This window comes from Corapipo altera, unplaced genomic scaffold (genome assembly GCF_003945725.1).
Source record: "Corapipo altera isolate COAL_440 unplaced genomic scaffold, ASM394572v1 75, whole genome shotgun sequence".
In the NCBI taxonomy this organism is placed as follows: domain Eukaryota; kingdom Metazoa; phylum Chordata; class Aves; order Passeriformes; family Pipridae; genus Corapipo; species Corapipo altera.
Genome location: NW_020884887.1, coordinates 14,350,525 through 14,375,198, shown reverse-complemented (window position 1 = coordinate 14,375,198; position 24,674 = coordinate 14,350,525). Strand labels below are relative to the sequence as shown.

Below are 24,674 nucleotides of genomic sequence, written 5' to 3'. Positions count from 1 at the left end.
CTTGAAACCTGGGTGGATAAACTGGTCCTGTAAGAGCACATGAAAATCACCTTGTTAAAGAGGAAAATGAAGAACTGACATGTTACACATAAACTGTGAATAGTGGGGAGAGCCCAGAGCTGCCCCACAGACTGTCCCCAGCCTGGCCAGGACTCAGCCACACTCCCACCAAGGAGCCCAAGGCTGGTGCCACTCAGCTCAGGATTAAAAGCATTCCTGGCTTATCTAAATTCTGCATTAGTAGGAATTATTTCATCCTTTGAGGGGTGATCCCTCTGCCAGCTCAGCCGCGCTGGTGGCCAGCCCATGTGGAGGATGTGGGGTGAGAGGGCTCCTGGCTGGGGCTGAACTTCAATCTGCTCCACCCCACTGAAGTGGGCTCCAGATGTTCAGGCACATTGACGGATTTTGATAACAATGAGAAAAGAAGAACTGAAATCACAGCAGCCAAGGTCTGTGCTTGCTCTTGAGAGAGACATGGGCTCCGAGCACATCTGCAAACAAAGTACTTCGAGGCAGACCTTCCAACACTGAATCCTTTGCAGTGCAGGTCATTGATTCTTCCCAATGCAATGCCTTGCAGGCTCCAAACCTTTATTTCCATGCAAGTTGAGTTTTAATATCCTGACAAAATAAGTTTCGTGTAAAAAGGGGCAAAAAAATTGGAGAGCAGAACAGACACTTACAGGCCACTACTCAAAAGCTGGCTTTGAATTCAGATGAAAGTGTTTTATTATACCTACCATGTCTTTATGAAAAAAATCACAGCCTTCAGATGAAGTATTGTATATATTCACAGCCCTGAGATCGAAGGGAATTTACAGTGACACTCTGAATTGTGTGGAAGGGATTGAGCATCGTGTCAACAGCCTGAGGTTTAAAATGTAAACTGTCCCAGAGAGGAGGGAGCTCAGGGAGGAGCAGGCTCATGCCTGCATCGTGCTTCCTGTGCCCTGGGAAGGGAGAGCAGGGATGAGACGCTCCTGAAGAGCAAGGGCTGAACTCACTCTGAGCACCCTGGGCTGGTGGGAGGTGTCCCTGCCCAGGGTAGGGTTGGAACAACATGAGCTTTAAGGTCCCTTCCAGCCCAAACCAGCTTTGGAAAGGGCCAGCTTTGGAAACTGGAATAGGTACCAGGCAGGGACTGGCTTCCAAAAGGCTCTTAAAAGGCATTTGCTTCTAATTCCTCTAATGGATGACATAATAAATGGAAAAGACATCGTACAGGACTGTTTTCCCAGGTCTGCACGTGCAAAAAGCAAGCTGAGGATACAGAGTACCTGGATGGAGTGCCTGGGCTGCCTGTTTGCTTCACTTGACCAATGAGATGAATTCCAGCAGCACAGCCTGCCCGTAATTAGAAATAACAGTTTTTTCAAGCTCTCACCTTTTCTATCAAGTTCTGCTAATCAACATTTCAGCATCTGCCCAGGGATTCTGGGACAATAATCATGTTGAAAACCATTCCAACTTTGCTGTCACATTACTACCTGCTAATGCACAGTCCAGAAGGCAGGGAGGAAGAACTAAGAGATTTCTGCCTTACTCACATGCACCTAAAAAATCCAAATTAATTCTCCCCCAGCCCAGCCGGCTACTGGAAATACTTCAGAAGATGACAGGCAGCAGTGAGGATTAGTATCTGTTTTCAGGAGCATGGATGGGGCTGGAGGACTGCCATGTTTTGTGTTTGAAGAGGAGCTTCAAATGTTTGAGACAACACTGACTCCCAGGAGATGCAGAGAGAGACTCACTGGCTGGGTTGGATTTTCCTGCTCTCCCTGCTGGACAGGGACAAACGACCCTGACAAATGCTGCATTGCATTCCATTCACACTCCAGAATTCCACTTCCACTGAACAACAAACCCACCTGAGCCAGCTCGGAGCTGCTGAGATGCCCATCACTGTTTAGATCCAAGTGCTTGAACAGGTCTTCGATCAAGAAGCGCTTCTGGGCCGCTCTGTCCGTGGCCAGGCTGCTGGGGGGGCTCTGCCGAGGGGCCTGCAGGTCCAGCAGGATGCTCTTGAGCCTGCTGTAGTCTGCCATGGTACAGGGATCCCCTGAAAGACAACACAGCACCACTGATCACGTGCATTGACCTTGAGCTTTGCAAAGGACCGAGCTCCTGAAGGGCAAAATCAGGCCCATATGTCTGCATGCACAGCCCCACTCAGCCCTGCACTTGAGGAGCTCCTGGAGTCGTTAACACTGAGTAATAACTGGCAGTTTCTCTAAATCCTGCTGTCAGGGTGGCTCTCCAGCATGTTACCTTCCAGATTATAGGGCTTCAGTTACAGAGTTCCACGCTCAGCTCTGTAATCCCCACACACATTAAATTGGCTCCGCGTTTTCCTGAGTGAATAAATTCCTCTGTCCTGTGACTGTGAGGCAAAAAATGAACGTAGGGAAGCTGATGTTCAGAAAGTTCCACAAACATAAATGGTACTTCTGAGTGTCACCCTGTGCCAAACATGGGGCTGATCTTAAGGAATCCTCACGGGCAGCCCAGGGGAGGACAGTGAGCAGTGCAGGGCTGTGGCATCACTGGTGCCTGTGCTCATCACGCTGCTGCAGGCTGATAGAAATGCTTTCCTCAGCCCCTGACCAGGAAAACAGGTTATTATCAGGGAAAAGCCCCCAAGCCACTGTCCCTGAAGTGACACCAGTTTGGCTGGAGCAACCAGCCTGAGCCTTGGTGACCCTGACAGCTCCCACTGTGCCATCCAGCCCTTCTCCAGGGCATGTGCCCTGATTTAACACACCCTCCCTGAGGAAACACATCCACGTGCCCCAAGTGGTACAGGGGGTTATGACCCCTTTCTGCTCATCTCCTGTGTGGCAGAGCTTGGCAGGATGAGGAATGGCAGCTGTCTCCCTGTACAGATCTGTTTGCTTTGGTGCAGAGCACAGGGGCTGGTGCCTTGGAGCAGACCCTGGAGGACCCACACTCTGTGGGCATCAACCACCTCCCACCAACACCACCAACACATCCAGCCCTTCCCCTCAGATGCCTTCACCCCCACAGTGTAATTTCTCTATAACGTAAATAGCCTTATTCTATCTAATGTCAGTTTTAAACCAAACTCTTATTTTAAATCCATCACTGATCCTGTTGCATTAAATCTAAGAGAACCTGGTCTCACCTCAGGGACAATACCCTTGTAGATCAGCTCCCCAAAGACTTCCAAACATTATTCCTCTGAAAAATAACAGAAGACTGGCACACTGACAACTAATGATCCTGTCCTTTTCTTGCTGAGCTGCAACATTTTGGACCTCTTGGTCCCACTCCAACCAAAACCCAATTAAAATTCCAGGTGGGAGGCAGTTCTCTGATAGCAAACCCATCTCCTGTCAAGGGTTTTTTTCACCCTTCATATTTTGTGCTCACGACTTCAAAAGCACCGTGACTTGAGAAGGTGAGAGAGGACAGAGAGGCTGGACATGTGCTCCCACTCAGGTCAGTGCCCTCCTGCTCCTCGAGCAAGAACTGCAAGACAAGGCTTATTTCCCACCCTGAACTCAGACCCTTCTAATTTGGAGTTTCTCACTGCTCAGGGATATTTAGCAGCAGATAAATTATTCCCTCCCTCTAAGCAACCTCCACAGAGCACTCGGTCCCACATGGGATCAGTCTCATTTTACAGTAAAAATAAGGCTATTCAGCCACTATTAGTTGTGTTTATTATTCTTGCCTTCTTTTCCCCCCAGTCATGTCATTTGATGGTTTGTGAAGGCAGCATGAGAAAATTTCTTTCATTCAATCACCAGCTTATTTAAGAGACAAACTGTTGTATCCAGTGTGATCAAGCACTCCTGCAATTCTGTTGTAAATACTGTTTTAGCTACTGCAATGATATTTTTCGCTGAGCTGGAGTTTTATTTTCAGTCAAATCTTAAACCCAGAGATGTATCTAAGGCTAATGAAGATAGGGAAATCTATTTAGTTTGCTTCCACCTCTGTTTCTGCTTTGTGGTTTCCATTAGTGAGCACCAGCCTGTCCCTGGGAGGGACACCCCTACAGTTGATTTAGAGCCCTCAGAGGAAAATGCTGGTGGTCTTCAAACAACCCTCACATAAGGTACAGCTTTTAGTGCTCTTTGGATCAAACTTCACTACACTTTCCATGCTCAACAGGCAGGGATTTCTGGCTCTCCATCCTCAAGCCCCAAAATCTGCAGCTTGTCTGATGTAGGAAGGAGCCAAAAGTGAGGAACCACACACTGCAAGAACCCTGGCCAAAGGAATCCAGGATTTCCCTCTCCATGCTGGGGAAGATCTCCAAAAAAACAAGGCCCTTTTTTGAAAGTTTGCAGCACTTTCAAAACCAACGAAGCCTGGCACTGTCCAAATTAAAAACAAACAAACAAAACGGACCAGACAGGCAAAGAAAAACAATCAGACAGAAGGAAAGTAAAAGAAAAATGCAGCATATGAAGGTCTGATTGCTAAAGTGTGGCCAATAAGTGTCACATTTCCATGTTCTGCTGACTCCCACCAATGCTGCTTCTTGCTCTGTTTTGCAGCAGAGATGTTATTCATCCTGTTTAGCACTTCTGCATGCTTTGGCAGATAAAATATTGATCAGCCTGCCAAGAAACACAGAATGCCATTCTGTTTTCATGTCAGAACTCAGTAATGAACTACATTTATCAAGAGCATCCTCCCTGTGAAAGGTCAGTGGTGAATGTGGCTAAATTGCGGTGACAGATCATTAATCCAGCTCCCTCAATAATTGCCCTCTTTAAAAATTTTACTCCTGGTTTCTGGGAATTGCTGCAGGTTTTTACAGTGGGATCCCTGAGCAATCCTCAAGCCAGAAGCAGATAAGAGAGGAACAGCAAGGTTGGGGATGAAAGTGTCCTTCAAAGGAATGCAGGTTACAAAATAAAAATAAACTGAGCAAGTGCAGAGCTTGCTTTGATGGGAAAACTCATCTCCCAGTGAAATATTCCTGTGCAAGGTGCCTTACAATGCAATGATTACTAGAAATGTCAGTACTTCTTTAAATATCAAAAATGATCTGATAACACCTACAGAGCACCAGTCTCAGAGACCTTGGTTTGCACTGTCCTGACAGGAGCTGGGAGCCTGAACACACACACACAAGTCTGTAGAGGATCTGAGCCCCACTGGTTCCTGAGCTGTTCTACCCCACAACTCCGTGGGCTGCACGAGGGGCACCTGCAGCTCTTCCCAAAATCCGTGAGGGAAGCTGTGCAGCCACGAGCAACCCAGGCTGGGGACAGGAGTGTGTGAGTGTCCATCCACACAAGGAGATTCAAACTGCTTGGGACCCTTCAAAAGCTCTGGGGGAGGTTTCCCTGGGTGCCACAGGTACCCACTGCAGCCCACACGCCCTCCGGTCCGAGCTCCAGCCCTTGCAAATGCGGGTCCCTTCCAACTCAGCACACTCTGTGATCCTGGGAAAACCTGCAGCCCTGCTGCTGATCCCAACCCCAAGCCAGGCTCAGCTATCACTGCACAACAACCAGGCATCCCCTGCAGAGCTGCCACCCCCTTTGGCTCCCTGAATCCCTCCATCACCTGCCCAAAAGCCACCCCCCCATGGCAGGACATGTCACTGTCACCACAGGGGACGATAATAACAACCCAGCACAAATAACTCACCACCAAAGGGGAGCTCCAGTGACACTAATTTTCAAGGTAACCCCTGAGCACCACCAAATGTGGTAATAAAGAGCAGTTTGGAGCAGGCTGGAGAGTGTCATTTCTCAGGCAGGAGGCATTGGGGGTGTCATTTTATCTGACAGTTCCTCTCAGCCCGTGCTGGCTATTTTCAGCTGTTCCTAGGGCAGTTTTCAAGCTCCAGGAAGAAATTTAGAGCAGGAGATGAGAGCACTAAACTTTGTTTTCTGATCTGTATCCATAGGGCAGTAAAGATGCGGTTACGAAAATAACATTTCCAGATAAAATTAAAGAGAAAAGTTCTGTTTTCAAACAGCCCACCCTTTTCTGTGTTCCACTCAGGCTTTATCTGGCATTGTGAGAAGCAACAGAAAACAGCTAAACTAAAATGCTACTGGATACAAATTTATTTCTGAGTGTGGCTCCTTAATTCTTGTGCCATTTACAGCAAAACTGCTCATCAGCACCAGCCCATTTTCCTGCATCCAAAATGAAAGTGCTGGCACACCTGAACAGAGGAAGAGTGGTCCCAAGGCATCAGCCTGCTGAACCTGAGTGAGACATTATGTGAACTCTTTACCCCACTGCTCTGCTGCCTCGTGGCCTCTCTGACTCCACAGAGCAGGTTTACATGGGGACAGGAAAATTAAAGATGACTTCAGTTCTTCAGGGGTCTCCTTGCAAATCCCCATTCCCCCATGCACATTTTTTATCTGTCTCTTTTTATCTATCTCCCTCTTCCTTTAATCGCTTGTTTCTGCAGAGGTTGGATGGACTTCCCTCCCAGTTTTCCTACGTGGTTGGAAAGGAGAGGAAAATACCTGCTTTTCTCACCAATCTGCATGAACAGCATCCTCTGAGCAATTACAGCTGCAGAAAGGGAGAGGAGAACATGGAGAAACCTTTGTGGGATTCAAACAAAACTTTTGTGGAATTCACACATTTCTTGCAATTTAGAGGCATCTGCGAGCTTTGAACCTTCCCAGCTCTGACTTTTACAGGCTGGAAGTGCCACGGGTTGGATATCAGGAAAAAATTCTTCACTGAAAGAGCAGCTGAGCATTGGAACAGGCTGACAGGGAAGGGGTGGAGTCACCACCCCTGGAAGTGTCCAAAAAACGAGTGGATGTGGCACTTCACCAGATGGTGTCATGGGCATGGGGGTGTTCAGTCAAAGGTTGGACTTGATGATCTTGGAGGCCTTTTCCAACCCTAATGGTTCTGTCATTCTACACTAGGCTGGAGCAAACTCATTTAGAATGAGCACAAATTAACCCAGATTTAAATCTGTAAAACTTCATTTTATCAACCATTTAACTTCTGCTAATCCAGAGAAAGCCTCCAATAAACCTCCAGGCTGTGCTGTGCAGCAATGTCACTGCAGGTACCCCCTCAATTTTCCTGTAACACCTGATAACAACACTGGAGCTTCTGCTGCCTCCAAACATCTCCCAAGACCATCCCTGTGCACAGAGGAAGCTGATGAGACATTTAGCAACACTGCTAATTGCATCCTGTTCCCATCACAGCTCTGCCTGCCCTCCTACTTTACTCCCAGCCAAACCCCTCCAAGCCTGAGTGCCTGTTTTACTCCTGATCTGAATTTGCAGGTGAAGTGAAACTCTGGTGAAGTCCCTGCTAAGAGGAGCAGATGTTTAACATCCTGCAAATTCATGAACATCCTTCAGCTGCCTCTGCTGAAAAAAATTCAATTAACAATAAAAACCCCAACTAACTTGCTTATCCCAGGGATGTGTTTCAACTAATAAGATCTTCATTTATCACTATCCATATACAGTTTAGCAGCAACTGGGAGCTCACCAAATTTATCACAGAAATGGAATGGAATACAAGCCATCAAGTGGATACTATTAAACAATAGACATTTACAACCTGGAAGAGTTAAAGCTTTCCTCAGTGTATATTTATTTCAATATTTCATTTTATTACAAGAAAAAAGCACCCATCTATTACTCTGTGAGTTTTAAAAATATATTAAAAACTTACAGCATGAGAATATTAATTCCCAGTTCTATAAACAAGAACTCCATTCCTACCTCAAACAATTACCTTCCAAACTGCATAAACCTAAATGAATCACATGCCTCAGCCCCAAACACACAGGAAGAGATGGATGGATTTGCAGCCTTTCTGGGGAAGCCCAAGAATTACAACTTGGTTTGCCAAGTCCAAAGGCAAGTCCTAGATTTGTGTCCTGTCTGGGAGGGAACAGGAGCAGCCCTGGGGAGGGAGGCAGGAGGAAGCTTTCAGGCGGGAAAACACACAATAAATGTAATTTATCAAATGCCTATCACCACCTAGGCAGCGTGCCACAGATTTATAGATTTTTAAAGCCAGGAGGGATTATGTGCACACTCTGACCTCCTGCACCAAACCCAACGAGATTTTCCCTGCAGCAGCTCCATAATTTGTTTGCTCTGTAGCACACCTCCTAGCAAGGCTTCCAGCCCTGATTTAAGCACCTAAGAGCAATTTTTCAAATGATTACTTAGTCTCAGTGGGCAAACATATTTTATTTTTAATTTGTTTACCTCCAATTCCCATCTACCGAATTCTGTTACGCATTTCTCTGGTACCTCAAACCGTAAGTCTCGTATCCCACACGTCACCTTCCCAGGTGTCGGGATCATCTCATGTCTTAGCTGTCCTCTCTGATGAGCTGTGGGATGCCAAGGCTCTCACAAAGGCAGCTCACCCTCTAAATGACTGGGGGGTTTTACTCTTTCCTGGGAAATTTATCATCCCATGATGGGCAACGAAACGACCACGGCCACATGTGCAAGGACCTTTGGCTTCCAGTCAGCAGTGGGTGGCTTCCCACAATTCAGAGCTGGTCAGACCCTCCCTGGTGCTCCAAAGTGATGCTGCACAATCTGCAGAGAGCCCAAACCATCCCCAAGCCAGGGATTTCTAGCAGAATACGGTGGCTGATTGCTGTCATCCCACCAGGACATCCCAGAGATGCACTCAGACAACATTCCCAAAGTCTGTTCAGCACAAGGAAGGTGTGACACAGCAATGCCTGGGCTGGGGGAGCTTGCTGGGTGATACCAGAGGCAAACAAGGCTGTTCTTACTGCTGGTTTTATATTTGCTGCCTGCTGAGTATTAACTGGTTTTTCTGGTGCTAAAATATTTAAAATGTTTGTAAAACCAGAGGGAAGAAACAATGTCAGGAACATGAGTCCAGACTGAGAGGGAACACGCAGTCAGGGCAAACAACTCTGATTAACTCCTACACTGCTCATCTCAACTGCTTGGTGAGTGTAAACACAACAGAAATCCCCAGTGAATTATGCATGAGTCCTGTACCCAAAACTGGCTCTTTCTAGTCATTAATTTATTCACAACACAGCCTGCTCTCCTATAAATCTACTACTCCACACAGAGACTGATCTTACACACACACTCTCACACACTCAACTACCCGTGCCTGTTGTGTACTCTCTCTAAATTATATTTTGTCTTCAGATTGTACTGTTTTGCTTTGTAAAAACTATTAAGCTGAATTAGTGAAGCTGCATCCTAAACTGCAGACACGGGAGGAGGGGAGAAGGAGAAGAAAATGTCCCACATGTAGCTGTTTTAACAGTAACAACAAAATGAGCTTAAGAATGTCAAATTACTTCAGATCCCAACCCAAAACAAACTCCCAGTGTAAGGAATTGATTCAATGACTGAGAAACACTGGATTGAAATAGCCTGGGAAGACAGTGAGGCTTTGGTAAAGGTTATTTTCTGAGCAATCTGCAGGACAGGAAAATAATAGTTAAACAAAATCTTTCTGGCCATTTTGAAGCACCTGGAGCCATATTTGACACATCCACTTGTCATCACGAACTGGAAGAGTTAATTATCGTGCAGTGCTGATTACCTTCACTCACTCTTCACTTCAAGAGCTACATAGGAAGAGTCTTGGTCCATCAGTCCAAGTGTGCAGGAAGCCAGGTCTGCTCTGCACTGCAGCCAACTCTCATTCCCCATTTCTGTATGGAAAAGTCTTTACTACTTGAATGCAGACATCCTATAATTTAAATTAACCAAACCAACCAGGCTTTTGTTACACAAACAGGACGTTTGCTCACTGCCTCTGCTTCAGCTGGTGACACTACACAATCTACTCTTTGACATCTTACAATCCTCTACCTCGTTCCTATTAGAGAAAGCAAAATTGTCTGGATTCCTCTGGGAAGTAAGCAATGCTCACTTTTTTATGGCTGACTGGTACATCTATCAAACCCTTGTAGATAGCAAATGTGTTATTTGGAAGCTTTAATAAACGTTGAAGTCCTCTGGCACTAATGCAAATTTTGCTGCTCCTGCTGTGCTCTGAAACACTTCCCTTTCCAAACAGCTCCCTGGCTCTGCTGTCAGAGGGAATGCTCCCCCATCACTCAGGGCTTGGGATTCCAGGAATCTGAATACTTGCTAAAGGTATTTTTCTGTTTTACTCTCTGGTTTCTCATTTGTAAGGAGTATGCATGGGAAAAGTGGTCAGCAAGGTGTATTATAAAGGCCAGCTTTGGTGAGGGATGCAGTCAAGAACCTTAATTCTTTTGGTGGGTATTTATGTACACAGGTTTTCCCTGTTGCCTTCTTGGAGACACTCTAGCTTCGGATCTGCCATAGTTCAGCTTCATCCTCTCTCACAGAACTTTTCAAGCAGTTCTGAGCCCACTGTTACTGTTCTAAGCCCACTGTTACCTGTTCTCCCAGGAACATCCCTGCTCAGAAGGTGTGTGATGTTTACGACAGGGAGAGCAGAGGGGACCTGCACAGGCAGGCAAATAGCTCTTGTGACATTTTCCATCCAAATGCAAGAGGAAAAACACCATCATTCTCCCCAGACTGCGTGCCCTTCCACACCCTCACAGCCAAAGGCATTCAGAGAAACCCTTTGCCAAACACGGCTGATTTCAGGATTTACGGAGCTTCCCCACTTCGCACTTGAGCTGTGGAGTCTCCAGTCCCCTCTCGCAGAGCACCGAAGGACAATATGTGTAATTACAGTAAGCAGGAGTATTTATTATTGTTAAGGATGTGTGGAACGGTCTGATAACGATGTGCTGTGCCTGTTGTTCAGATGTCATTAGGAGACCTCTCAAGCAGCTCATTACAAGCCCGCAACACACACCCTAAAGGGCATTACTGCAATTATGAAATGTTAACTTCTAAAGAGGAAAACATGCACAAGGGGGAGAAAGTACTTGTAATGGGGGGAAAAAAAGGGAAACTTCACACAGAAAACTCTTCAATTAGTCCAGAAACAACAGATTAAAGGGAAACATAACATGCACGTGGATGCAGGAGAGTCTACCTTCTCCTCCAGAATTTGATGAGTTCAGAACTACTCCACTGTAGTAGATAGAAAGGTTTGCCAAAGAATAGTTGGATATTTGTTATTATAATCACACAATTATATATGTAATGTGTCATACACAATACATGCCACTCCAGAAACCAACACAGCCAACTGTCCTTGATGGAGAGTCAAATTTTGCCACCTAATGATAGAACATCCCAGCTACACAAAGTGATAAAACCAATCCTTTCCATGTGATAAAGAGTGCAAAGGAGGACTCCAATTCCTCCTGCCCAATCCACCAAAACATCCAACCCAGGCACACCTCTGAGCAGCCCTGACCTGCCTGCACCAGGCAGCTGCAGCATTTATGGCTCTCAGGGCTCCAACAGAGAGGAAAACACAAACACATCTACTCTGACTTCCCATTTACACCACAAACCCACACTCGTTCCTCCTGCCCTTCCTTTCTGAGCCCAAGCAACAGAAACAACGAGATTTGTATTTCTACTCTAAAGCCACGTTATGAGTAGCCAAAGCAGCAGATCAAGAAACAGAATAAATAAATAAATAAAAGCTCACCGATGCTACAGGCTGAATTTTGGGGATGAATTCCTCTCCTCTTTCTTTGTGGGATTTTTTTGATATTTTCTCTTAAGCCCTATAATGATGGATGATGAATGGGACAGTTATCTGAGCACTGGAAGTGCTTTGCCACTGACAAGGCAAATAACCTTTCTGCAGTTCAGGGCACCAGTTCTGCAGTAGATCTGCTGGAGGCCTGTCAAGATAACAATATCCCCATACCGACTGTCGGCAGAGGGATTTTTCATTATATATGTCACTGAAGTACAGAGGGAAGCTTCTTACCACAGAACTAAGGGGATGAAAACATGTTTTTTCCTGAAGATTTTCTGCCCCGGGTGTGACATATTCCAGGGTGAAGCATGAATGATAAATCACTGTGTTTTGATCCACGAGAGCACTGCATGAAAGGGAATTAGCACAGTGTAAGAGCTGGGATAGAGGGAGAAATATCCCCCAGGGAGCTGCCTGCCCAGGCTCAGCACGGCTGGGGCTGCCACTTCTGTCCCCATCCTGCAGGGCTCCAGCTCATGCTCGGCCTCACCAGGCTCCCCACAGACCTCCCTGAAGAAAGGGGCTCCCCAAATTTCCATCTCTCACCTGGACAGGGACTGCCTCTCCCATGGCAAACCCACTCCCCCGGCAACAGAGAGGCTTTTGGGGTTAGGAAGGAAGGAAGAAGGTGAAAGCACATCTCCAGACTCTCCTAAAAGAAGGAGTTTAAGCCATTTACAGAACATCCTTCAAAACCTATTTACCATCTTAACCCCTTCCTGCCCAAACATCACTTTAAGAGACCCCCCAACTACAAATTTGCTTCACATGTCAGAAAATCTTTTCATTTCATTTTGTGCTTCACATTCCTAACACCCAATATTTATTTCAAGTGCATTAACTGTAACACAAAGTGGCAGATCCAAACAAGGTACCCTTGGGCTCTGCTGAACTGACACAACTTCGTGCCCTTACAGTGATCCTGAAGTGTCACAGGGGTTTGGGCTTGTTCCCAATTTACAGCCAACCTTCATTCCCACGCTGATCATCCCAATCCCACCCAGCTGTGTCCACACAGCACAGGACACAAATAAAATTCAAACCCCTGAAGAGGATGAAACTCTTGAGGTTTATTACAGTGGAGATTAAAATTCAATATTGCAGCAGAGCAGGATGTTAAAATGCTGCACAGATTTAGCTGCTCTCTGCTCAAAGAGGCAGTTTGATAACAGTAAGTCGGGTTTAACATAGTTTTATTGACATAAATTCTATTTGTTGAGGGCTCTGAAAGAAGAAGTGATGCTCATGCCTTGCACTCCCAGAAACAGGGTGCCCAAAGTGATTTTCTTTCTTATTTTCAGGAGACTAATGCAGCTTAACCTGCAGCTCAAGGCAGGAATAACTCACTGCAGCTCCGAGTGTTGGCATTACCATCAGGGCAAAGGTCTGATCTCGAGTGCTCTGAGGAAGTGATGTAATTAGGTTTTACGTAAGTGAGCCCTTCCCACAGGTCAGGCTCTGGAAGATAACAAGGCTTGTTGATAACACAGGGATTCCCCAGTGAAACCCTCTCTAATCATGTGGGGCTGTTGCTAAAGCACCTGCAAAGCCTCCACAATAATGAGAGTCAAATCAGCTCTTGCCCAAATGCTTTTCTCCTTGTCTTTAGCACCACATGGAAAATGAGGGAAAGTTCCTGATCCGGGAGGTGAGCCAAGGAATTTAATGCCCTTTATTAGAAGCAGGGTCATGCCAGGGCTTTCTCATACACCAGGAGGTTTTGTGATCTGCAAACTAAGGGGTATCACTCCAGGTTCTGGCTGAACCACTTCAAACGCGACAAAAAATAAAAATAAGACTCAGTGTTCAAGCTTTAATTCAAAATTTAGCCAAACCACATGGAGGCAACGAAAGCAACTTGTGCACCCACAGTCTCCTGTCCTCCTACAGCCCAGTCTAACTTCCACGGGTCTCAAAACCACAGCCAGGCAATCCAAACAGCACCAAAGTCTCCCATGGCTTTATCAGTCTGCCTTTAAAGGAAATTCAAGTTCCCATATTCATGCTGCAGTCACAGGGGGGTCACATTCTTCTCCCCTGCTCTGCCCTTTCTGCAGAGGTTTGCTCCCACCCCAGTCCTCACCCCAGTTTTGCCATGGGGGGGGTATCACTGACTTTGCAGCACAGAAAAGACAACTGGAATCAAGGTCTGTGCTTATTTATTTCAATACCTCTCCCCTGCAGCCAATAAGTAAATAAATAAACAGATAAATAGATAGATAAATAAATAAATAACTGCCTTTCCTGTGTTTAGTTTCCAACCCCTGTAAGATACACGTTGGGGAATTTCATCTCCCTGGGCTGGAATGACCCCTCTTAGAAAAACAACACACAATTCAGAGCATCCTTTGATAGCTTTGTCTGCATCCAAGTCCACAGAATGAAAACAAATTAACCATTCCCTCTGTTGGCTGATGCCCTCTGATAAGCAGTGGCCAGTCACATTAATGGGACGAAGCTCCCAGCTCATGCTTATCCAAGCAAGTTAAGTAACCTCTTGAGTTTTATTCTTTTTAACACAGTTTTAGCCCAACATCCCCAAAACTTTTAAAACTAATATTCTAAAATTTTATGCTTCGCATGCCACGATTTTGTAATACCACAAAATGTTTTGAGCTGCAGTCACTCAAGCAGAAAATATATCTATGGCTGTGAGATAAATTTATTTTCAGCTCTGGAAAAAAAAATCCTCTCTCCAGGCTGGAGGAAGCTGTTACAGGAAACCTTGGGCATTTGAGAACTCCACAAGAAGCCAACTCCAGAGGTTTCCAAACTAAGCCCTGACCCAGGAAAGCCATGCATGGTCTCCTCCTGCTAATAAACAGCCTTTCCCTGCAAGCTTTATCAGGATCTTTGTCTTTGTGGCACATTATGGAATAACTGCTTTGATATTCAAATGTCAAAACTTCTATTCATTACATCTTACAAAAGAATGAAATTTTCCTGCCAGGTAGAAGATCTCCATGGTCTTTTGGGTTCCCTACCCATGGCAGGGGGGTTGGAACAAGACTTTAAGGTCCCTTCCAACCCAAACCATTCTGTGATTTTTAGGTTAAAAGATGTTTTAAGAAAGCTAAGCCTGAACTTAAAAAAAAACCCCAAACAAACACATTATTAGAAGCCAGAGAGACACTGAAATCAATTTGTTTTCCCGGTTTTGATTTATTAACCCCTCAGAACACATTTAGAAAAGCTTTATCTGAGAAAAAGATAAACCCCACGAGCACCTTTTTCCACGGGCGCATGTTTGGAAGCGAGGGAGATGTAGAAAGCAAAATGTTAATACACATTTGGCTGATGCCACATTCCCTGGTACTTCCCTCCCTCCCCGGTGCTCCCTGAGCTGTTCCTCTCCGAGGGAGGGATGCAATGAATACCAGAGAAGAACCTGAGATAAAAACCGTTCAGGAGGGTGATAATGGCCCGTTTAAAACAGCACCTGGCAGAGGGACCTGCAGATGGGACTGAGCCATAAAAGCAAAGACTGCAGATACAGGGTTTCCTTCGAGGAGTGAAATGCTGACAAAGTACAATCGCAGGAGCCTCGGCAATGAGCAGGTTGACAGATCAGGACCATTTCTGAGGAAGGATGTCCCCAGCAACATCCTCCATCACTCCACCACGACGGCCCTGCTGTGAGACAGCGTCGAGCCTTGTGCAGGTTGCATAAAATGGGAATAAAAATGGGAGCGGGCTCAGCATCGAGCATGAAACCAATTCCTTGGCTTCAAAGCCATTAGCTATTGCTGATCTGCACCTCAGGTCTTCTAATATGCTGCTTACGAGCTTGAAAATATCCCAAATTTGTATCAAGAGGTAGAGGGGAGGAAGAGTTGAGCCCACCTTTAACAGCACTTTGACACAGGCTTTATGAGGCTGCCTTGAGAGTGCAGTTGAAGGTTTTGACTACAAAACCTATGAAAAGGAAATTATCAGCTACATCTGTTAGATGGAAGCTGGAAAATACACTCCCCAGGAGTGGGATTCTTTGTATTCCTTAGAGGGTTAAATGTGAAGCTTAACTAAATGCCACTCAAAAACATACCATGATTCAGACCCAGAAGACATCAAATTCCATTATTCCTCCAGCCTGCTAAGGCCAGAACTGGGGCTGGGGAGCATCCTGACCTCCAAACTCAGGAACTCTTTAATCTAAACTATCCTTGGTGGCAGCACATGGCCCCACACTCATATCATGGTAATCCTTTATATCCATTTCTGCACATGATGCACACCCAAGGATACACTGTGGGCCAGGACACAGGGGAGCTGCCTGCTGGCTAATTCAGCACTGGCAACCTTGTCCCCAAAAACTGTGCCCTGAACTCTGTCAGCTGGCTGCTGGGTTCCACAATAGCTGGGAAGTTTGGGACATACATCTGCTTTTGCAAGTGAGCATCTGCTTGTTGGGAAAGTTTTAAGCTCTCGGAAAAACACATTCTACGTGAAGAAATAAAAATCCCAGGAATGGAACTGTACTGCAAGTTTATGAACTTCTCTTCCCTTAATGCTGTATTTCAGGCTACAAAGGAAATATTGGTATTTTCTGCAGCAAAAAGAGGCATCTAAGGAATCAGAGCCAACAGCTTTCAAAACATCCCCAGTACCTGGTTTGGACTTAGTTGTATAATTTTTTTCCTTCCCTTTGCAATGTATTTATGGTTTTCTGTAGCAGGAATCCATCTCTTTCCAGCTCATTCAAGGAGGCAGCTGTACTCATGCCATGGAGAGATGGTCACACTGTCACCCCTCCAGCCCTAAACCCTCCTAACCCAGGCAAAACCCAGCACTGGATGTGCCTTGGCAGAAGAACTGTTTATGTTTGACACTTGTTTTGAATGCAGAGCCCAGAGAAGTGTCCTTTCATTAAAATATGTAATTAGGGGTTCTTTTTAAACACTAGGGGGAAAAAAAATCCTCTCTTGTTTTAGATGCAGAGTTTCTGCTTCTTTGACTTGAAACAAAAAGCATCTGTTTTGGCAACCTCCCACCACACTCATACATCAGCTGTTAAAAACATCTTGAAAGGCACCAAATGAAATGAATCACATCTGGAGCCAATTTGGACATGTATTTGTTTTCTAAACAGTATTAAATTCAAATCAGTATCTTGAAATGATAATATAAGCACATCAAAGTGGATAGAAATAATGAGAAATGGCCTTATTCATACCATGCCTACTATCTCTATATTCTTACTAAAACACCAGTGATCATAACTCATAAAAACTTCATAAAGCTAACAGATAACAAAATCAGACTTAAATTAAAACTAAATATAGAGGCAAGTACTTCAGTGACCAGCTATCCAGCCTACTTGTAAGAGGTGCAATACTTCAATGTCCACCCAAGTTATGGCTACTTGCACCAGGCAGCAAATTCAGTGTATTTCTGTAAAATCTATAGGTTATTGATTCCTCCTTAGTGCAATTACTCAGACACAGCAAACATGGTAGTCTGTAAATGCAGCCTGGAGAGCTGTGCTTGCTATCACAACTGTGTTCTCTGCACAAAAGACCCCGAAAGTAGATCAGCTTTTTATTTGATACCAAGGGCAATAACATCAACCCAAACCATTTGTATTCCCATCTAAACCATTCTAGGATTCTGTGATTACAAGTATAAAAAAAAAAAAATACATAGAGGCAGACCAAAAAAAGGTGTTAAAATGAACAATAAAAATGCAGAAGGGAAACCTGAAAGACATTCTCAAAAATCTTAATTAATAGGAAAATCTTAAAGACTGACACACCATAAATCCAGGCTTTATAGATGTCCGATTAGGGTTTGCTGCATTGTGTCCTGCACAAGAATAGAAACGGGTATAGTCTGAAAATACACTGGCAAGATGATAACATGGTTTTGCTTTCAAAGATAAAGGAGGAAATAATTCAATTTAACAATCAAATGGGAGCTGGGGACCCACACTGGCAGTGCCACCAGGGATGGAGGCACCTGGACCGGGCACCGATCTCTTAGAAAAGAGATAAAGTCAAATAATGAGAAAGGACCCAGTCCTTTAAAAAAGACAGCATCCATATTTCCTCAGCTACTGCTGCTGACATGCCAGATGTCCCTTACAAGGTGTGCCCATCAGATTCAGACTAAAATTATACTGAGCTGAGAGGGAACAAGCAGCAAAACATGCACAGGTCAGGAGCAGGACGGTCGGGACTTGGCCTCCCCCCATCCTTCAAACTTCTCCTGGCCCAACATCCATCACTCCTTGCTGCTCTCAGGGCTAGAAAAGCAAACCTAACCCAACCCAGCAGCTGTGCAGCAGCAGCTACAGCACAACTGCAGCTGGGGCCAGCACACCCTAAATGCTGTCCTTCCCCAGGGGTTCCCAAGAGGAGCAGAGCATCTCCATCCCTCTCCTTCCATGTCCTGGCACCAAAGTGGGCTGGCTCCTCCTGTGCAGTGGCAGAAGTTGTTCCCAGAGTACTGGGATGTACTGAGCTCATTGGCCCAATTTTCACACACGATGGCTCCCTCTTATGTTGATTCTCCAGTGTCTCTCAGCAAATTCAGCTCCAGCCTTGACAACCCGTGGACAACCACAACAGGGTTTCACATTTCATGAAACCCATCACCTGGCTCTGCACCTCTGTTGTGCAGTTTGGCTGCAATTAGTCAGAAAGTTCAAAACATCTTAGAGAGCACAGGAAACCAGCAGAGAGCACCCTGCATCAGTGTCCAGCCACTGCAACCCAGCTCTGAACAGTCCACAAGATTAGGAGACAATTGCATTGTAGTGAGGCCCTGCCACAGGTTTGCCCAGAGAAGCTGTGGCTGCCCCTGGATCCCTGGAAGTGTCCAAGGCCAGGTTGGATGGGGCTTGGAGCAACCTGGGCTGGTGGAAGGTGTCCTTGCCCATGGCAGGGGTTGGGATGAGATGGTCTTTGAGGTCCCTTCCAAGCCAAACCATTCTGGGATTCGCTGATGACACTGAGGATGCTCCTGTACCTGCCCACTGAGAACCACCCCCCCAAGGCCACACTACTCTGAGTCCCCCCTCCATGCACAGAGCAGAGCACAAATTACCAAGGGCCTACTGCTTCCAGACTGTTCCTTGCACTGGTATCTCCCCTGGCAAACCTGGGAAATAAAAAGCTGCCAAGGAGATGCTTATTGGTTTCCATATCAGTGTGTGCATTACCCGGGCCTGCACAGCCAGCTACTGCTTTATTTGCCACTTAATTCAGAGATATCATCAATAGCTTCATCTATTTGCAGCACCACAGAACAACAGAGGGTCAGCCAGGGCCAGCACTGAGCCCCTTCCATGGATTATCTATTCATGGGATCAGGAAGGGGGTCGTGCAGACCAGGAGCAAAAGCACTGCTCGGGATGGGATTAGAAAAACCGAACAGCAGGAGGAGATTGTAGCTGAGCAAAGAAGTCAGAGAAACGCTACTGTAGCCATTCCTTCCGTGTTTCAGAGCCACTTCATTCACAAGAACCCAGAGGGATTTATGCAGGCTGGGTCTAGGCTTGCTCGAGTCAGATAACCTGGGAAGATCTTTCTTAAAAACAAATACAACCCACGATTTCTGCAATGTTCCCATGCAGTGGGTTGGCAGCACACAAAGCACATGAAAAGCTACTGTCTGTCTGTCTGTTCCCCAAACAGAATGGCAGAAGTTCACAATGCTGTGGGCAAAGCTGAGTTAAAACCACGTTCCTTGAAAGCTGCCTCATATGCATGAAATATATCTATTTTTACCCACCTTTAGCACTTGCATTCAATGAACTGATGTGCCAAATTCTCTTCAATAAAACTAGCTTTGCACCCAATGGGTACAATTTACTCGAGGGGTATTTTCCCCTTTCCTGAATGCTAATTTTTGTTTGTTTAAAAACATAAGACAGCTCCAAGGCAGAGCACAGTGAGAGACAAGGAGTCATTCAGAGCAGACTCTGAATTTTCAATGAATTATTTTAATTAACCCATGCATAGTAATTCTCTTCAAAGTTTTTTTTTTTTAAATAAAATGATAGCTTTTTATGAGCAAAGTCACTATTTCAAAAATAAAAATATCAGACTTCTGACATACTCATGAATTTCACCAAATAAAAATATCTTCAAATTACAAAAAAAAAAAAAAAGGCAGTCAAATTCTCAACTAACCACAAAACATTTTACAAGGTCAAAGCAAGTTCAAGCACACTAAAATGAAAACCATTTTGAAACTTTACTTTGTTTTGCAAACAAAGGCAGCACAGTGTGAATAGAGACAGTTTCACTATCGGTAAAACTAGGCAAAATTCTACAATCAGGCCAACATAGTTCTTTCCTCCTAAAAGATTTTAAAAGGCTACCTTACTGTTCAGACACACAAAAAACCCCACTGCAACCCAACTTTCCCCACATCAGAGAGTATGAGAAAGGTATTAACAGTTGGGATGTTGATTAAGGGAAACAACATCATGCAGATCATCCTGTTAATAAAATCATAGCATGGGTTGGGTTGGAAGGGAACTTAAAGCTCATCCAGTCCCACCCCTGCCATGGGCAAGGTCACCTTCCACTAAGTTTAGGTTGCTCCAACCTGGCCTTGGACACTTCTCCAGGGATGGGGCAGCCACAGCTTCTCTGGGCAACCTGTGCCAGGGCCTCCCCACCCTCCCAGCCAAGAATTCCTTCCCAATATCCCATCTAACCCTGCCCTCTGGCAATGAGAAGCCATTCCCCGTGTCCTGTCCCTCCATCCCTTGTCCCAAGTCCCTCTCCAGCTCTCCTGTGCCCTGTTTAGGCACTGGAAGGTGCTCTCTGGTCTCCCTGAAGCCTTCTCTTCTCCAGGCTGAACAACCCCAATTTTCCCAGCATTTCTTCAGAGCAGAGGAAAAAAGCCCCTTTGGCTGCTGCCAGCACATTCAGGAACACTCTGAGTGCTGCAATTCCAGCCGGGAATCCCAGCAGGGTGCGGATGGTTGGAGCAGGTGCAGCACGTCCCCACCTCATCGATCCCTCACCAACACCCCTCTGCACTCCAAACCACCTTCCCATTCTCCCACTTTTGCCTTATTAGACTTCAAAGCCAAATGACAAAACTCTGAACCAAAACAGGCTCCACGCCCTGCTAACAAACATAAACGCATGGAACTGAAGCCAGAGTTGTGCAGACCCTGCAAACACCCCCCTCTGACATTCCTGAGAGCTCCCCATGCCCATCTCCCGGGGAGCAGAGCACCACAACTGCCCTTTTCACTTGGAGAGGCCTTTATTCAGTCAGACCCGAGAGCCAGGGAACAACCTGCTCCATCCTGCAACAAGCTCCCAGCAGAGTCTTTGCCCTGACACAGGATCTGAACGCTCCCGAGCCGACCTCGGGCAGGGATTAGGTGCTAATTGCAGTCGCTCTCCATAACACGCTGCGAGACAAATCTTTGCCTCTAAAAGGTTTATTTCTGTCGGCAGTCTTGAGAGGGCTCATTAGAAGTGATCACCAGATGTCACCAATTCTTCATAAAACACAAAAGAACATTTTTTCCCAGCAAAAGAAACAACCCACAACTGTCAAAAGTGCAACAAGAGCCATAAATACACTGCTCTGCAGTATTTTTAGCCATGATATAGATTCCCCTTTTCTGTTACATATCACTAAAAACACCTACTGAAAGAGAAATGAGGCATTCTAATAATGTCAGCACTAATGACAAGCTCTCACTAACACATACTGACTTCACCCCAGCCTCCAACAAGATGACTCACAGATCTACAGCAGCAAACATAACTCAAGCCCAGCACAGATATGGAGTCCTCATCCATGGAAATGGGGAGGACAAAAGGAAATGGCCTCAAATTGCACCAGGGGAGGTTTAGGTTGGATACTGGGGAGAATTTCTTCACTGAAAGGGTCATTCTGCCCTGGCTCAGCTGCCCAGGGCAGTGGTGGAGTCCCCATCCCTGGAGGTGTTTAACAGATGTGTGGATGTGGCACTTGGATCATGGGACTGGCAGCGCCGAGGGAGTGGTTGGAGCAGATGATCTTGGAGGGCTTTTCCAAGCTAAACAATTCTATGAAATAACACAACATTGCAACCCTGGGAACAGGTGATGCACCTTCATCTCTCCTTAAAGAAAACATGCAAGAAAGAATAGGGTCAAAAACAGTGATGGCAAACAAGACTGTCACAGGGAGCTGTGTGCTTTGCCAGGGGAATTCCCCAAGACCAATTTATGTCATACTGGTGCAAACTAAAGGCAAACTGCCCTGCAAACATTCAGCTCTGCAGCCCTGGTGATGTTCTGGCACCTTCCACACCAGGGGTATTCAGCTGGAGACTGGGAGGTGTTTTCTCTTGCTGATTTCCCCCTGGCAATCCAAGCAAGGAGGCTTCCCAAGGTAAATGCTGCACTTCAGCTGCCAGATCGCTTTTCCCATTTTTCAGCTCTCAAATCAGATTTGGGCCCTGTTTTCATTATCAGCCCAGAGAAGCGTCTGAGCGAGACCCATCCTGGATCCACCAGGACGTGTGTCACTCCCGTGGCACACACTGAGGGGATGCAGGTCACTGCTCCCAGCATTTCATCTATCACTGCCTCTGGGTTGCTTCAGATGAGAAATTCTCCGTGCCCAGGAGTGCAGAGCTGCGTGCAGAGCTGGCACTTGGATTTATTTCACGAGCAGTTTAAGACATGACATGAACTGAGCTGCTGCTAAGATTTTACTGCAAGCTATCAAAGACATAAGCAGACACCATCTATAACTGCTTGCTTTCATCCTTGCGCTCCCAGTGAGCACAGCCAGGCTTCCAAATCCCCCTCCCTGACTGCAGGGCCATTACTGGGGCACTGAGAGAAACCCAAACTCATCTGGAGAAATCCAGCCTTGGGATGTTCAATGGGCAAACCCAGAGGGAGCCTTTGCTGCACAGGGGACACCCAGCCCCAAACCCCTGGCCTTTGGAAGGGTAACAGATAAACCAGCTGAGGAAGCACTAAAGTGTCCACAAGAATTTGGGACACTTCAGCTACCAGGACTCATAAGTGCACTGAAAAGCAAACAGCTCCCCAGGCCACCCACCTCCTTCCAGTGAGCTCCCTCCAGGATGGCTTATTCCTGCCAAATAATTCCGTTTTAGCAGAGGCTGATTTGGGGTAAGCCTGCAGATCAAGTGGCAAAGCCCTGTTGTTATACTGGGGCTTACAGAGATATTGGGAATTACCAGCACTCTGTGTGAGCTCACTGGGCACATGGGCATTGATTTCCAGGGCAAAAAATGATACATCAGCTGCTTTTGTTCAGGTTACAGGGACTTGGGGTGCAGAACCCAGGGGCTCCCCCGTGAGCATCCACCCACAGTCCCAGCCTGCAGCTTGGTTTGCTGGAGCTGAACTCCCACTCCTACTCCAAATGGAAGGAAAACACTCAGCAAACGTGATTTAGCCACAACCCCCACCCGCATCTATGGTGGCAACAAGTTCTCAGAAGAACAAGCACAAAGTGCCTTCAGCTGTGGCTTTCAGCTGGGGGGGACCAGCAATTAAAGCTGAATCATTAAAACCACGAGGCTTTAGACAGAGTGCACGACCCTGCAGAGTTACTTTGTATTCAGAAAGTATTTGGCTGTTTCTGCACGTGAATCCAGCCTGGAGAAAAAGATATATCGATTTAATATTAAGGGATTTCTGCAGATGGTGTTTCAAAGCAGCTCCTTAAAACTGTACATTTGCCTATAAGATACGAGCACATGTTTTACTCAAATACACATATTTGCATTTCATTCACTAAGTTCTATTTAGATTCACTTTTCAGGTATTTATTGCAGTGCAGCTGCTGAAAGGCTCAGCAATCAAGGTTTCATCCAGTCACAATAAAACTCAAAAGCAAAAACTTAAATCCCAACTTTTGCTAAAGTTGTATAAGGCTCCAAAAGCCCAAGTCCAACAAAAAACCTACATCACTACAGCACGTAAAGACATATTTATTCATCTTGCCTCCTTGCCCTCTTACTCTGTGGTGTCTTTAAAACACATGCTCCAACAGCACCTGAGATTCCTGTGGGACAAACTCAGCTCTGCTGAGCCTGGCAAGGAGCTTTGCTTCCAGCTGGGAAGTCTTCAACTCCTGCTCACATCACAGACTGGATTTCCTGCTGCTCCAGAGTCAGCACAGCTCTGCTGTGGAGCTTCCACAGGAAAAATGCAGCGTCTTGAGTTACAGAGAGAAAAATAAAAAAGAGGGGGAAGTAAGAAGAAAAAAAGAAGGGGAAGAGCAGGAAAGAAGCAGGAAAGAAGAAGGGGAAAGGGAGGAAGAGCCTGGGACAAGGTGGAAATGATGTGCCACGCTGGCTCCTCTTCCTTCTCTACTGCAAACATCTTGGCTACATCCTCTAGCAGACCATTTCTATAAATCAGGATGTCCAAGACCCTGAAGGATCTGAAGTGATGTGACACACGGTCCATGGACATGGTCCATGGGGGCTCTGCCCACACCCTGTGTGGTTGGAACCAGCTGGAAGTTGTCCCTCTCAGGGAGCAGTTTGCAACAGGCTGCACTCCATGGCATGACTTTACATCCCTTCTCTACATTACTCTGGTTTCCTACCTTGAAAATTTTTGCCAAGTAGGTGCAAGTTTGTACTTTTTTGAGGCTGTTTCCAGCAGATGGCAGAAATTTGGGAAAACTGCCAGCATTTTCTTCCTAAAATGTGGGGCTGCTAAAGCTTCCAAAGACAGCCATCAGTATCTTCCTTTGCAACTGGGACATCAAGAAATTACACAAAAGGTACAGAGAGGTGGTCACTGAAGCGTGGAACTCACAGGGGGAAAAGTGCCTGCTCTTAAAAACAATAAACAGGACATTTTTGAGTTGCCAAATTGACAGGGTTGGTTTGCAAAAGCTTTATCTTTTGGTTTAAAAGCTTTATCTTTGGCACAGAAGGAGCCTGAGCCTCCTTCTCCTCCCTCATCCAAAACCCAAGGAAATTTCCATTTCTCCCTCCTGAAGAGCTGTGCTGGGGCTGCTCCCCCAGCAAAGCTGAGGATGCTGAAAAAAGCAGCAAAAGAGGGAAAAAAAAAAAAGTGCAGATGGGGAAAAGAGGCCAATGAGAA

At 45.9% G+C, this 24,674-nt stretch overlaps 1 protein-coding gene across 5 annotated transcripts in view; it reads right to left on the bottom strand.

Annotated features, from left to right (window-relative positions):
• Positions 1 to 24,674, bottom strand: part of FSTL4 (follistatin like 4) — a 197,135-nt gene that overhangs the window by 98,890 nt on the left and 73,571 nt on the right. For all 5 annotated transcript variants that reach the window (XM_027643573.1, XM_027643575.1, XM_027643574.1 and 2 more), the window contains one exon: positions 1,872 to 2,062. In XM_027643573.1, coding sequence (XP_027499374.1) covers positions 1,872 to 2,062 — 191 coding nt within the window. The remainder of the gene's footprint in view (positions 1 to 1,871; positions 2,063 to 24,674) is intronic.